This window comes from Cottoperca gobio, chromosome 9 (genome assembly GCF_900634415.1).
Source record: "Cottoperca gobio chromosome 9, fCotGob3.1, whole genome shotgun sequence".
Lineage (NCBI taxonomy): Eukaryota > Metazoa > Chordata > Actinopteri > Perciformes > Bovichtidae > Cottoperca > Cottoperca gobio.
Window position 1 is genome coordinate 14,739,452 of NC_041363.1, and position 15,432 is coordinate 14,754,883.

The 15,432-nt window shown below is 40.7% G+C and overlaps 2 protein-coding genes across 2 annotated transcripts in view; both read left to right on the forward strand.

Annotated features, from left to right (window-relative positions):
• The window catches only part of dock8 (dedicator of cytokinesis 8), a 51,538-nt gene extending 49,005 nt beyond the window's left edge, over positions 1–2,533 (forward strand). Inside the window, 1 exon segment of the mRNA XM_029439256.1 lies at positions 762–2,533. Coding sequence (XP_029295116.1) covers positions 762–813 — 52 coding nt within the window. The 3' untranslated portion in view covers positions 814–2,533.
• Positions 2,534–3,767: 1,234 nt separating this feature from the next.
• Positions 3,768–15,432, forward strand: part of aopep (aminopeptidase O (putative)) — a 68,990-nt gene continuing 57,325 nt past the window's right edge. Inside the window, 6 exon segments of the mRNA XM_029439355.1 lie at positions 3,768–3,855; positions 4,312–5,168; positions 5,845–6,014; positions 6,713–6,959; positions 7,789–7,987; positions 8,810–8,934. Coding sequence (XP_029295215.1) covers positions 4,354–5,168; positions 5,845–6,014; positions 6,713–6,959; positions 7,789–7,987; positions 8,810–8,934 — 1,556 coding nt within the window. The 5' untranslated portion in view covers positions 3,768–3,855; positions 4,312–4,353.

The window sequence follows — 15,432 nt, forward strand, 5'->3', positions numbered from 1 at the left end:
TTTGACAAGAGACACATATTATTGATCTTTTCATCACTCTGTAAGATTGCTGAACCCAAAGGAAAGTGAGAACAAATGGAATTGAGCAGAGATCCATTCACACCGTCTGTCACCTCTACACATATTGATGGCTGAGCCAGAGCCACTGTACACAGATTGAGTGTTGAACCAATACTACTGCCACTCTGCACCCATGTGTTAGTAAAGACTGATTGCTCACTAAGCGCTTTTATGATTGACCATAGTAATCTTGTAGCAATGAATTTCCATGTTGAGGGATGAGCATGTACTTCAAAGGATATACTTATCCCTCAGATTTAGATTTTTCCATCGATTACTCAGCTTCTGGATGAGAAGAGATCTTCCAAAATCAGTTGCATATACTTGATATAATTAACTTGGATGAGGAATGATATAAACAAATTAGCAAAAGAACATAAAATATATCCCTGTTCATACTGGATTTTAAATTTTAGTGCCAATATTGATATTTGAGAGTTAAAGGGATCCAAAAACAGTATATGAACACATCTGCTATAGGCTCATATCTGCCAATACAATGGCCTGTCGATTGATCAGCCTAATTATAATAAAAAGGCATCATCCAAGTTGCTCATGGAAACATTTACCTTACGTCTCAACTGCTACATCTACCTGCCCTGACCATTCCTCTGCCTTTTCCTCTTCCTCACCATTCCTTATCTTGTGTTTTTGTCTTTTCCCCCGTATTCCCTCATCCACTTCTCCTCTCCGTCTCACAGGGATTCTTTCAAACGTCTAAGTTTTCGCAGAGCTCAGGAGGAAAACTCCTGAGATGCCACGCCTCGTCTGAGAGAGAGAGCACGACGGAGAGGAAAGGGAGGCTGTCAAACAAGAGAAGATAAAATGAAAGAGGAGGAAAGGAGCTGCTGATGAGACCCTTGCACTCCTCTGCGCTTGAGCAGTACATTGTGTCTACAATGGAGGACTCTTAGTTTCAGTCCAGTGGTGTTTATTAACGTCTGCTGCATGTCCAATTTTATGGTTTAATGTTGTTTGTTACAGGAGGCAAAAGGAGAGTGAGCACATATGGAGGTGGGAATATAAAGCAAAGTGTAGCTTATTGAACATTTCACTGTAAAATCTTCAGATGCGTTGGCTCTGTTGATTTCCTTTTTTTAAGATAACTGCAAGTCCTAATAATGCTGCAAACATTTCCTCTGGGTTGGTAAAGAGGCAGACTAGAGTTCCTCTCTGAGATCCTTGCTGGCCCTGGGTCTGTATTTGTGCCAATAATGCTTGTGTCCTGCGTGTACATGTATGTAAATGTGTGAATGGATGTGTGTTTATTTAGATAATGTTTGGAGTAGAAGATTTTGGTGCCATACTGAAGTCACGTTGTACTCAGTGATGATAAATGATTCTGTTGTGTGCTAAAGGGCCTCTGAAATTCCACTCTGGGCGTCTAGGCATGAAATGTGCCAGTTAGAGCAGCAGCAGATTATGAATGGATTTGTGCACTGGATAAATAGACACACTTGCCAGTGTTGGCTCTTAAGGCCATTCTTGTCTTAATATTGTCGGACATACAATACCGGCCATGTAGCTAATGGAAGAGTTTAACTTATTGAGAGTTATCTGATGTAATTAAACAAGAGACGGATAAACTTATCCGAGACTCTAAATTACACGTTGCTTATTTCTAAATCCACATTTTGTATAGTAATGTATTACATCAGATAGTTGAGATGTTTACAAAGTATGAACAAATAGAAATGTATTTTTAGATAAATAAAAGCAATAATGATATTAATTGGAAATATTATTCAGTAGGCAGGATTCAGTGACTGAGTATACTGTAACAATCTCAATCTGTGTTCCAGTAGTTTCAGTACCTGTTTGTAAATAGTCAACTTCTTATGAAACACACAGTGCCAAATTTAATTCCTTCCTTATTTACGTAGGAACTGAGATACTTAACTAGAAATGCAATATTTTGAAAAGTCACAGCTGTGCTTTGCAATGTGAATTATGTTTACTCCATATGTCAGAATACATTCCAGAGGAGAGATTTACTACTGCGTTGCAGTATTGGCAACCTGATTTCATTTGACATACATGAAACTGCTCATTTCATTGATGATATGTTGCAGCTCATTCTGTATTTTAGTAAAGTAAATGTACTTGTCGTTACAAAAGTGGGTATACACTTTTATATACATTATTAATACTCATTTGATACTCCTTTTGCTCTGTTTCCAGGTACATCTCTTATTTATGAACTGTTGAATGTTTTTAAAATGGCTAAATAAGATGAAAAAGTGATACAGCATTTGTATAATTTGAGAGTATTAATGCAAATGTATACCTATTTTTGAAACGTGATACATTGCTGAAAGCTGGTGTTATAAGATACATTGATGGCATTCGACTGCATTTATGTTTCTTTATCTTTATGTTCATACATGTTGTGTTTTATTAAAAGTGGAATTTGTACTTGTCATCCATACAATGCTGTTAAAGCACCTGAATAAAACTTAATATATGCACATTTGTCATCACTGTGTTTAGTGACTCTTTAAAAAAAAAACTAAAAGTAATTAAAAAGATACAAGGCAATAACATCAAAAAGACAAGACATGTTGGAAATAAAATGATGTGCTGGCATTGATGATTGATTGAAATGTATTTATTTAATTTTTTAATTTTAAGAATTTATTTTAAAAGATGTCACTGATTCTGCAATTATTATTATTATTATTATTATTATTATTATTATTATTATTATTATTATTAATTTATTACATAGCTATATCACTTGCTTGCTGGAAATGAATAATCCAAAAATACTTGCAGATAAATTTCCTCTTCAGCATGCCATATTATCCCTTTAATCCCAAAGGTTACTATCCATTTTATTTGTATTTTTTTATTTCGATAATTGCAGTCAGACAGTTTATATGTCTTCCTTCTGATGCATAACATTTATCTGGTCAAATACATTTAGATATATTTTTTAACATGAAATATTGGATAAACTGAGTATATAAACCAGAAAGCGAGTTTAAAAGGCGGGAAGAATCTGGGGGAAAAACTACAAATTTTGCCATCGCGTCAGTGTGACGCAATCACTGCTCGACGTCGACATGACGGACACAGGTTTGTTGCAGCTTTCATTCACCACAAGCGATTACTTGTAAAACCCAGCGGTATGTTGACGGTTGTTTTTTGACATTATCTGTTAAACGCCGTTAGCTGCAGTGAAGCTGGTGATTAATGGCGGTGCCGTTGCTGTAGTTTTGGACGTTGAGGTTTGAATGAGCAGACTTATGATACAAAGTTAGCCCAAACTCTCTCGTGTCATATTGTCAGTTAGCCTCAGGCCAACGTAAAGTTTGAAACTCCAACGTTAATTCAAGATGAATTAAAGACAACACAAAGATGAAGTCTAACCCCTGATGATGGGAACATTAACGTTACCTTGTGTCTGGTCTGATTTTAGTATGCATGAAAGGCAATACCTGCACGGACACTGTCACTGACACTTTCACAAAGCAAGTAATAACCTTTTTCTATTTGTAATATCTATCTTTACTCCACAAAGCTTATAGCGACCCATTTTAAAACTCAATGCAGTCACTTTTTTGTTATTCCATTCTAGTAACCGTATGCAGAAATGCAGTGCACATAATTACTTTAAGCATAGTTAAAACCAGAGCGGTCATATCAAAGTCCAACCTCTTACAGTAATGAGAGAGATATTATGGCGTTTCTGCTTTTTCCTGTAACTGTAGATATGATCTGTTTTTGTGTGCTTATGCTTTTATGAATCTACTGCTGCAAGGAATAACCTCTGAGGATTTCCTGCTGTAAATGGTAATTACACCTCTGTCTTGCCAAGCCTGTTTCTTGCCCCAAGCATGCTAAATGGAAGAATTGTGACAGCAAAAACTCTGATATATAGCAGGAGAGCCTAAATGTAGGCTGCTGCTGCTGCAGACCGTTTAGCTGGTGCTGGGTTAATGTGTTTTGCTATTACTGCTTCATTAACTTCGATCAAAATGGGTTCATGAAACTGTTTTCCTGTTTGGAAACATTTGTGGAATGTATGAGTTTGGCATCTAAGTTTGAGTTGAGCATACAGACCCTGACAGATTTGGCCCATCACAGTGCCCTGGCAGAACACTTAATTCACAAACTAAAGTAAACACAGCCTACAAGAAGCTGTAGAATATCAACTAATAGTTTTGTCTGAAACTTGCATAAACGCACATAAGTTTGTAATTTGAAAACGTAAATAAATAAAGCTTTACTTTTGGTCTTGTCTCCTAGATTTAGCCATTCTCTGCTCAGCTTTGATGCCATTTGTGTGACATGCAGCCAGACAAGGACCTAAACCCCGACACGGATGATCTTCTGCTCCGAGCCAATACTAACCACATACTTGTCAGACATTATATGCTGGACCTGACTGTTCATTTTGACAGGAAGGTCATTAGTGGTAGTGTCGTTCTGTTCCTGGAGCCTTCCTCTGGATTGGGGACTAAGGCTGAGGATGACATTGGACCTGGAGCTAGGACTATAGAGGCCGGAGGGAGTCAGGATGTGTTAATGTGCAGATCTCAGGATGTGGATACAGTGGAAGATCGTACAAAAAGACCTGGGGAGACTACGGCAAGTGTAGAGAAGACGCTTGGTGCTAGAGAAAGAGATAAAGCTGAATTTCAGGGTCTGACTGCTGCTGAAACCGAAAATATTCAGTCTTCACATTTGTGGGAAACCACCAGTGATCGGGATTTCACCTTGGTGCTGGACTGCTGTGACCTCCATGTGTCAAAGGTGGACGAGGTGGACATCACCTCTGTGTCAGCCACATCTGGCCTCCAACCAGAGTTCGCATCTGAGATGTCAGGTGTCAGTTCAGTGAACCCACAAACAGCCTTTATTCAGAACCTTATCTCCATGCCTTCTAGCCGATGGAGGCAGAAGCACCAGCTCTTTTCGCTATGCAGCCGTGCCCCTGGTGCTCAGGATGGCAGCTCACTGCATTTTCATAGAGACCGATGGAGTCTGCAGGTGAGGAAGAAGGGGGTGGCGTCACCGCAGGAGTTCCCTCGTGCTCTCAGGATCTGCTATGAGACGACACCAACAGGAGGCTCTGTGAGGTGGACCAAAGACCAAGACGACAGGTTCGTCTCCGTTAGTTTTGTAGTTAGGTCTGGACGATAAGGTTAAAAATGTTCTATCACGATGTAGGTAATATCATATCTCGATAATGATATATATCACGATTAAACATGTCTTCTGGTAATTCAAATAAGAAATGTATATGAAATAAACAAATCGTAAAGCCTATTTTTGTATATTCCTGTGTGAATTGAATACATGACAAATTAAAGGTACTGAGTATTTTATCATTTAAAGAACCTCTGCACAAAATGAACATAACAGCTTTAAGTGAAATTATAGAGAAATAAATAAATGTAGGCCGTATATGTATTTATATCGCGATATAAACGATATCCAAAAATGTATACGTCAGACATTTTTATATTGTTTCGACGATATAGATCATATTGCCAACCCTATTCGTAGTATGATAAGACTTCTTAAAGAGTTTAACACGGGCAACTGGAAGCACATCTCTGATTTCCGCTGCTTGAATTACAGTGCAATATTTTAAACTTGCCATGTTAGAATAAAATAGAAGCTTCAGGCTGTTATATTCTGTACTGTGTGTGGATTCTTCACGTGTATATGTGTGTGTGTGTGTGTGTGTGTGTGTGTGTGTGTGTGTGTGTTTGGCGGATCCTTTGAGCATTGAAATGAGGGTTGTTTATAGTTTACCATTGTTTACCCTTCCAGGGTGTGTGTTTACACCGCCGGTTCTCCCATCAACAACCGAGCCCTCTTCCCCTGCCAGGAGCCTCCTGTTGCCATGTCTACATGGCAGGCAACATTACGGGCCCCCAGTGAGTGTGTGGTTTTGATGAGTGGGGAGGAGCAGACTGTACCTATTGAGGACGGGGACACACGTAAGCTGTTATTTCGCTTTTTGTGACAACCAGGAGAAGTGAACTTGATTTTATTATTGTAGCCCAAAATTACAAATGACAAAGGGCCTCAAAGGGCTTTCAGTCTGTACAGCATTCAACACCTTCTGTCTTTCGCCCTCTGATTAGAAAATGTGGCTTATTGTTAAGTGAATATTTGTACATTTTACTGAATTGTTTTCTTATTTTAGAAAAGGCAAAAATGTATCGAATTGACACCGGTATAAAACATTTCAAAGAAGACTTTCTATTTTATTGTAGTCATGTTCCAGACCTCTGAAATTACTAAAATAAAATCTGAGATCTGGACAAATGGGTATGGTGTTGTTCTCATTGCTTTGTTTGGTTGAAACCGATGTCCGAGTGTGGATGAGATTAATGCAGCTGCACAGGTTGTTGTCAATTGATTTACAGATTTAACAACTCATAAATTGATTGTCTGCTTATAGCGATCACTACCGTAGATATGTGTCATTTGAAAGGTTGGCTTGAGGGATACGGATTGGTTAGGTCTTAAAAAAACAAGATGTGAGATAAACATGACATCAGACTGAATTGAAGTGAAACAAAATGGCAATTCAGTCCTAATGTTTCCTTAATGTCTCTCGCCATGCTTTCTTTCTGCTGTTATCCTCTCCATTTTCATCCTTTCTCTCTTCCCCTCCTTCTGTTCTCTTCAGGCTTCTTAATCTGGAATTACTACGTCACTATGCCCATGCCCGCCTCCACCTTTACTTTGGCAGTCGGCCACTGGCGCCAAGTCACAGCAGAAATTCCCCCAGCATGGGAAAAAGGGGTGAGGACAGATTGTCATAAGACTGCCAAACTCGGGGCTGGACTTTGGGAACGGACCGAGGCTGACCTTATGTCTGGACTTGGGTGCTCCATCAGCGAAGTAGTAAAGGGCTCTCCACTCAAGACTGGCAGGTATTTTAATGTTTTTTTGTGTGTTCTTTCTTCTTTTAAGACTTCCCCCTCTCCAGACTGTTATTAACCCAAGTCTGGCCTGTCAACATTCCGTAGTGAAACTTTCCTTTTGCCATACTAAAAATGGTGCAGGTGAAGTTACGGTGTTGGATAAGGTCCAGCACTCAATCAGTTTTTTATGACAAGTACATTAAAGCTAGTACCATAGTACATTGGGTTCAGGGCCCAACATAAATGATCTTTTGGAGAACAAAAGAAGTAAAGCTCACATACGTTTTATGGAAGTGCAGGCTGGGGCATTAGAGAGGGCTGGCTTGCTGTGGACAGGGCAGGGTTGTGCTGGGGTCTCCCTCACCACTGGCAAGCAGGTTTGCAGGTCTGCCAGTGGTTTCCAGTAATCCTCCCCCTCCCCTCATGGTTTTCCTCCAGCAGCAGCCCAGCTGTAGCCTGCTGCCGGCCCCAGAAATCTCCCGCTACAAGGAAGGCCTTTATTTTCAGTGAATGGCTGGAAACTTGGATGTCGCTCAAAACCTTTGGAACGGTTCTGATGCTGAGGATGGAGTTGGTGCTGGATTGGAATTAGAGTGAATGAGATTGCATGTCGGCACCTAGATATTTCTGTGATCACTGTGGTTTCCTTTTGTGACGTATGTGTTCCATATTTCCTACTGCTTTAATTTCCATGCTAAGCACAGAGAGACGGGACACATTGTACCATATTTGGTTCACCAACTCAACAACTGTATATTATTTAAATAAGAAAAAAATAATTAAATCATCATTATCAGCCTTTAGATTAAACTTTTCTTTCATGATTAATCTGCTACAGCGGAGACCAGACCACCAGCTCAGGCTCTGCATTCTGTTACTCTTCGCATGAGGATGCAAAGCTCTCAGGCATGGTGGATGACGGCATCTCTTGTTCCCATGACGACTACCCATGCCGATTCACTGAGGAGTCGGCAAGGTCCCAGCGGGTGATACCACACCGTGTGTTTGGCCCCGTCTGCTTGCTGGAGAAGGTCCAGGTAGAGTTTTGACAAAGAACCATTGAGACTTCAGCTAATTATATTTTATAGGATTAGAAGAGACAGTTAATGCATCAGTTAATGTTTGTGTCATTATTCCAGTGGTTTTCAACTGCCATCTCTTGGCAGAATGGTACAAGTGACACTGTATATTTCCATGAGGGCCACTTAAAACATTCTTTATACTCTAATTTGGAATAACATTTTAAGTATTAAGTCAAAGGCTTTTGCCCGTTTAGTCATTCTGAGCTGTTAGTTAGCTCTTAGTGCTTGTTCGTCACTCATCTAAGTATTACATTACAGTACATTACAGTTCATTTAGCTGACACTTTTGTCCAAAGAGACTTACAAAAAGTGCAAACAATCATGAGGATACAACTCCGAACAGCAAGAATCTTGCAAGTACAATTAGCTTCAAATAGGTACAATCATTTAAGTGCAGAACAAAAGCTTAATTTCAGGTCATTTAGCTTCAAATAAGCCAAACCAAGTGCAACATACAGAAACAATAGAATACAAATTCAACTATTAGCTACAAATAAGCCAAACCAATATAAGTGCAACATACAAAGAACAGTTTATTTATTTTTTTATTCTTTTTTTTACAGTTGCCTTTGACTTGATTCTTCCAGATATTCTCTGACCTGGAACACATGGAACCATCATAGACATACACGATACATGTGTGGAAGAGCAAATACATGTACTCACAAACTATTATTTATCCTTCCCATCTGTATCAACATACACGTCTACTTTATTCAACCTTGCAATTGTATAGTCGTCATTTGTTTTGAGAAACTTGTTGCATTGCTTTTGCAGACGGGAGTCCTCGAGTTGTTGCCTCGATGTTTGGCTGCAGCCCACACCATACTGGGGGTCCATCCCTTTCCCCGCCTTGATGTTCTCATCGTTCCTGCAGGGTTCTCCAGTCTGGGCATGGCCAGGTAATGACACGTAGGTCTCTGGTGAATGGTGTGAATTGGGCAAAATGTTGTAAAGAGCAAAGGGTAAGGAGGTTAGGCAGACAAAGAACTAGTTGAACAGGTTCATAAGTTTAACATTTGTGTGAAGTAGATAACTAAGAGTTTTGTGAGGTGTGCAAGGATTTAACGGTATTAAAATTCTGCTATTGGTTTTTAAACCTTCAATAACTGATTATTTCTGACCACATTATCCTGCTGCTTCTGGTTTGAGTTTCTGGGTTGCCTTATTAATGACATACTTCACTTTTCCAAACCCTCTCTCGCTGTCTCAATCTTCTTTGTGGAGATCTTCTACATTGGAATTCTTTACTGAAGTAAGGACTTCCTCTAAAGTCTGTTCAGTCACTTGTCGTCCATCTCTTCCCACAACATAACAGCTTTCAACACTGGCCTGTATGACGTCTGAGCTACTAGCATGTCTGTGGTGCTTATAAAAGGATGTTTCCGTTGTGAGACTGAATGCTGCTACTATTTAATTTTTTTCTTACATTAAAATACTCAAGCAGCACTAGACTAAAACTAGACAAAATGTAAACACATAAAAGCTAGCAGTCAAAGGAATCTTCCGCCTCTTCACTAAACCCTTTTTCCATACCAATTCCCTGTCTTCTTTCACTATCCCATAATTAACCCTCTCCTTTTTCATTAGTTTTCCTACTCTCTCCCTTCCTTCATCGCTTTCCCAAAACGCTACTCCTCCCTTTGCTCATCCCGTTTTCAAAACTCACCACCTCTTTCTTCATCTCTTTTTCCATCCCAAACAGCTTTCTTAGAATGAATTCGCACCACATCTCTTAACCTGTTCACACTTTTTTCTTTTATACACTTTAACCATGAAGTTGACACTGAGTCAAGTTTACACTGTTATGTTTGGAAGACGGGATGGAGAAACCATCCCTTCCTCCAAACATAACATGGTTCTTCCTCCTTCTTTAATTCATTTTTTTTCTCCCCTTAAATACCCCAAAACCCTAAACCCAAACCCTGATCCTGTTGATGAGAGAGGTGGCTAACCTCTTCTCTGGCACAGCTTCATTGACTCAGGGAGCCAGTCAATAGTCTGCTGTGTTATATCGTCTCTTTTTTTTTTTACCATCGAAGATTTCAGGTTTTCTGCAGACTCTGCGCACTAGACCTATGTGTATTTATGCGTGTATGTTTGTGTGCAGTTTTAGTGGAGGTCTGGAGACAGATGGGTGGGTGCAAAGCCACAGGATGACAGATTCATTGTCCTGTGCACTGTAGATAAATCTGCTCTATGTATTTCTTTGTTCCCTCTTTAGCTCCCGTCCCATTCACTCGTTTTCAATGTTTATCCCCTTTATTACTGACTCTCCCTTTTTTTCTGTTGTCCTTCTATTCTGAAAATCAGTGGTGTCCTACCTCCGTCCCTTCTTCTTCCCCCTTCAGGCCTCTAATTTTTCTCTTTTCTCCTGACTTGCTGTTTCTCTCTTTGCCCTCCATAATATCCCTAAATCTTCAGGCCTCCTGTTTTTGCCGTCCTTCTCTGTCCTCCCCACTTCTCTGTACGGTCCATCACTCTCCACCTCCTGCCTCTAGCATTCGAAAATAGTGATAGTTTCCCTGGAAATCAAGTTTTATATATTTTCTCTGCAATATAGTACTTTCAGCTGGCATATGGCATGCCTGTAGATATGACTGAAAGCCAGCCGGTAGCCATACGAATGAAGTTAAAATTGTAAATTGAGGCAAAAATAAAAGTTGATAAAGTTTTTTTTTAAGTTGATAAAGTAAACTGAATTAGAGTGGTCAGTGAACGTTGTCCCAGTGTCTCCGGTCTACAACCATAGTCTCTCTTTCTCTCTGTCTGCCTTTTTCCTCTCCCCTGGCGGCCTCCCTGGGGAAAAATGCCCCAGACAGGATATGAGCTCATACCTGAATATGTATTCAGCGTGAATTTCTGAGGTTATAGCCAGGAGTAGTCTCTGTCAGAAATATTTTGAAGAACAGAGGGTGACGGAAGGTTCGCTGTCTGGACCTAGTTCACAACTTTGCATACTTATTTTGACTACTTCACCCAAAATACAGAGTGTGCTTTGATCCATAAAAAAATCTTCTCAAAATCTCCCCGCTGTATTTATTTTGAACGGACATCGAGTGTTCTGCTGCGGTCGTTGCCTGACGGATGTTTTCTTTCCCTTATGAGGATAGCTCCCAGGCACTTATCCCTCTTACCCTGGCTGCTTAGACTCCAGTTAGCTGCAGATGACAGAAGAGATTTAAGACCTTCATTAGACAGCACCTGCACTGACTCCCTATAAAAGTCTGCATGGTTCTCAACCCGATGTCAAATCATTGCATTCTCCCCTCAGTCCGGGTGGTTCGGTCTTGCTTGCCTCCCCATTTAATCACAGGGGTTGTGCCATAAGGAGGCGGGGAGGTCAACCAAAATGGAAGTGTAGATTGAGATGGAGATGAGAGAGAGAGATGAAGAGGGTAAAGGCGGGGTTCACGACAGGCCAGCGGACCCCCAGGATGTGGGAGAGGATGTGTGGATTATTCCCAGCAACAAAAGCCATTAGCCCCTGGAAGGACTTCAGAGACTGGTGCTATTTAATCTAGAGATTGGGAGGTATGTGGGCTCCAGTGCTTGGGACATAGCCAAGTGCAGTTTTTGTGCAGTGCCCCAGTGGAAACAGCAGGAGTTGAGGGGCTATGGGACAGGGAGCTGTGGCAAGAAGGCATGAAGCTGTTATAGTGTGAAACAAAGAAGGGAGGGCAGAGGCAAAACAGCAGAGGATTCAAAGTGGCATGAAGTTTTATTCTGAGATACGAGGGGGAGGGCAGGAAACAGAAGATTTAAGGAGTCAAGTAAGGGCAGGTCTGCATTCAAGGCTTTGCCACCTACAGGGCTTTCTGATTCTCTCTCACACACACACACACACACACACACACACACACACACACACACACACACAAATGTAGCTTCCAGGGGATAAAGCCAGTCAGCAGTTCATAGGATTTCACATAACCTATATGCAACAATTGAAAGCATTAATCTGTTATATTTGAACATAATCTTTATGTTCTACTTTGGCTCCAAGAGTTCTTTAGCAGTCCACGTTATCAACAGATGCATAATAGCCTCCAACAGGTACACTGTATATGCCAACAACATATTCTCTTTCTTTTTGTCCAGACCCTTTCACATCGTGCGTCGGTTTCTTTCTGTTCCTATGACAAACCAGGCTAAGAGAGTGGAATGTAGAAGCACTGCTGTGTGTTCTGCTCTGCGCATGCTATTAGTAAAACCTTTAAGACATTGAGGAGCTGATAAGGGAGAGGAAGAAAAATACAGTATGGTTAAACATTGACAGGGGAGTATGGATGAGGGATGAAGAGGTGTCTGAGATATCGGGGAAACGAAACACGGTACAAAAGAATTGCCGTCAGTTGGCACAGTTGGGAAATCCCTTTAAGTTATTTCTGTATAAAGAAATATTATTGTCCTGATTGATGGGATTTGGGAATGCTGTAAATCTGCTCCGAGCTGTCATGGTCAGACCTCCCACTGTTTCCTAAACCTTAGTAATGAATGTGTCTGTGTGTATATATGTGCATTTTTACATTTGTGTCTTTATTTTAATGCTCCTTAGCTCGTACTATTTTTTTCCTTTTTTTTGGATGTGTAATCTCATCACATCTCGACCACGTCATTTGGTTCCGATTGGGAGTGACAGGAAGGGCACAGCATTTCCTCTCGCTCTTTGAAGCTGAGGTCTGTGTGTCCCAAAGCGCTGGCCGGACTAATCAGAGATCACTGTGTGTTCAAATGAAGACATGTCTGACGTCCCGTTTAGAGAACGGTGGTTTCCCCGCATTTTGGTGAGAAATGACACAAGTGTTGAAACAGGCCTCTTTAGTAGTGTGGGTGATGTGGGTTTTGTTTTTGCTTCACTGTAGACAGGCAGATTCCTGTGCTTGTGTTTGTATGAATGCAAGTATTGTTCAAATAAGGGTGTAAGGATGTGTATTTAGAGCGAGGGGATGACGTCAAAGGAATGCTAAACAGATCATTTGTCATTGCCTGTAGTCTCCGTTTTTTCTCTGCTGGGGAAAAGAACACATTTATTTTAAGTTAACATGTTTTTGACGTTTGTCTCTGTGTTGTAGCTGTAATTGAGCCAGATCAATGCGTAATCCTTTGTTGTTGCTGTTGGGGGTTTTTTGGTACAAGGGAAGGGAGGCCCGCCCCACACAACTTGATGGCGGGCTCTGCAAAAAGCCACACACATACATACTTAAACATATCTGTCTCTCAACACGTCTCATAGCATTTTTATTACCAGCTTCCTTTTTATTATTGCTGTTTTCTTTAAGCAGAATAACACAAACACATTGTACAAACGGGCTTCGTGTGAACATGTTTATTGCCAAAATAGTTTTTATACCTCTATACACATAACTTCCCCTGATATTACATTTCTCATCATCATCCATTTGTTTTTAGTCCTTTTGCGCAACTCTTCCTTTGGGGGTGGCAACACGAAGACATGGGGGGGGGGGGAAGGATCAAGTAGTAAAACTGCTTGTTCCTTTTGCAGTACAGCCAAACTAGGCAGCTATATATCTGTCACAGTCACTAGGTTAAAATTATGACTGGTGTATACCTCTTGACCTTTCTAAGTGGCACTGGAGGATTTTCAGCCTGACTTCAGTTGACTGCATTGTTTGTTTATGGGCTAGCAGGAAGTTACATTGGCCATTGGTCCCTGTTGGGAGGAAGCGGGGAGCTGGAGTGCCGGGGGGGAATTAGTACCCTGCAGGATAATCCCCTGTAGCTTTTTAGTGTACCACCTGAGCTCTTTTTCAACTTTTATAGGACCAGACCGTTGTTTTTGCATGTTTTAACCCATTAACTAGAAATCGCATATTCTTCAAATTACTGCCGACCATTTCCCAAAGCATACCACAGGTTTGTAGAGTAATGTCAGTGTAGTAGACATTGTTGGTACATTAGATTATTGCTACAACGGTAATGCAGCTTGCAAGAAAACCTATTACTTTCAGACTTGCTTTCACACAGCAACCTTATTTAATGCAAGAAACAACCACATTCACATTATAGTCTTCACAACATGCATGTAGGCTAGTTGTTAGAATTATAGCTTGTTTTTTTTAAACAACAAAGTATAAGAAACAATGTTTGGGCAGGAGAGCTTCCTGAACTCTAAATGAGTTTGTTTGAGGTGCTCTTTGAATAAGGATACATGTAGACCCAAATCGCAAGAAAACTTCTTATTTTATTTTATTATTTTATCAAACTGACTGCGTTTTGACTTCCCGAGAAAGTCGTAACGCTGGAACAGGTTTCTTGTTGTTTTTTGTGTTAACAAATTATATGAATTTGATGGCAGCCATTGGAAGATGGCTTGCTTTAAATAAAGTATAAATAAAGTAATTGACTAACATATTATATTGTTATACATTAGTCAGTAGTAATGAGACGAATAATGCGAAACTAACAACATTTAAAAGATAAAGCTGATCATTAAGGAAAGATCATCAATTTTGAGGGAAGCCATTGTTGCTTGTTACCATTTTAAATGGTAACTAAATGAAATAAAAAAAGATTAGATGTTAATCTTAAACTGCCCCGGTGTCTCCCTCTTGGCCTCATTGTCAATGATTCCCGATCCCTTTGCATCCTCACTAAATTGCATCTCCTGCCTGCTTGTTGACCTGTGCCGTCCCCTTTCCCTCTGTTCCTTCTTAATCCATTCCATTCCCAGTCCTCCCACTGCTTGTTCTCACCTCTTCCTTCAGATGTCTCAGGGGATTTCTTGCATTTCTGCTCTCCTCTCCAGTTTGATCCGTCTGTAACCCTAGAAGTGTGCGACACAGGCCTGCTCTTTCAGGAGGTAGATGGGGGGGGGGGGGGGGGGGGGTCATATTTTTTGGCACGGGAGACAGCTGTTAATCCAATAGTCAAGGATGAGGTGTTTCTTTCTTCCCACCTTGAGTGGATCTCCCTCTCTTCTGTAGCCATACAAAAGAGCCTGGCAAGTTTAAAAAGCAGCTCTGCTTGCCTGCACCTGAAAAGAAGGGGAGGGCGTGTCCTGCCTGTGCACACTTTTAATGGGATTGCAAGTAGTGAACATTTTTAGGTGAGCTTTATTTGTTTTTCCCTACATTTCCACTTGAGGCTCTGCCCGCCTACTGCTGAACACATGCGGGACAGCTCCAAACCCCACAAGCGTTGGCCACTGCTATCCATCTCTTCTTGCTTCCTTGTCTCTCATTCTTGATCAGACCTGCTCTGTGCTCTTAATGAAGACAGCAGGGTCCAGGTTAGCAAATGCTTTGTTATTGCAGGGACATTCTTTTCTAGTAATCTTGGGCCTCTCAACTTCCCTTCTCTACCTTCTCACAACTGAAGGAGCCACCTTTTGTTGCACTACTTTACTTTTATAAAAAACAAATTGTGAACATGCAAGT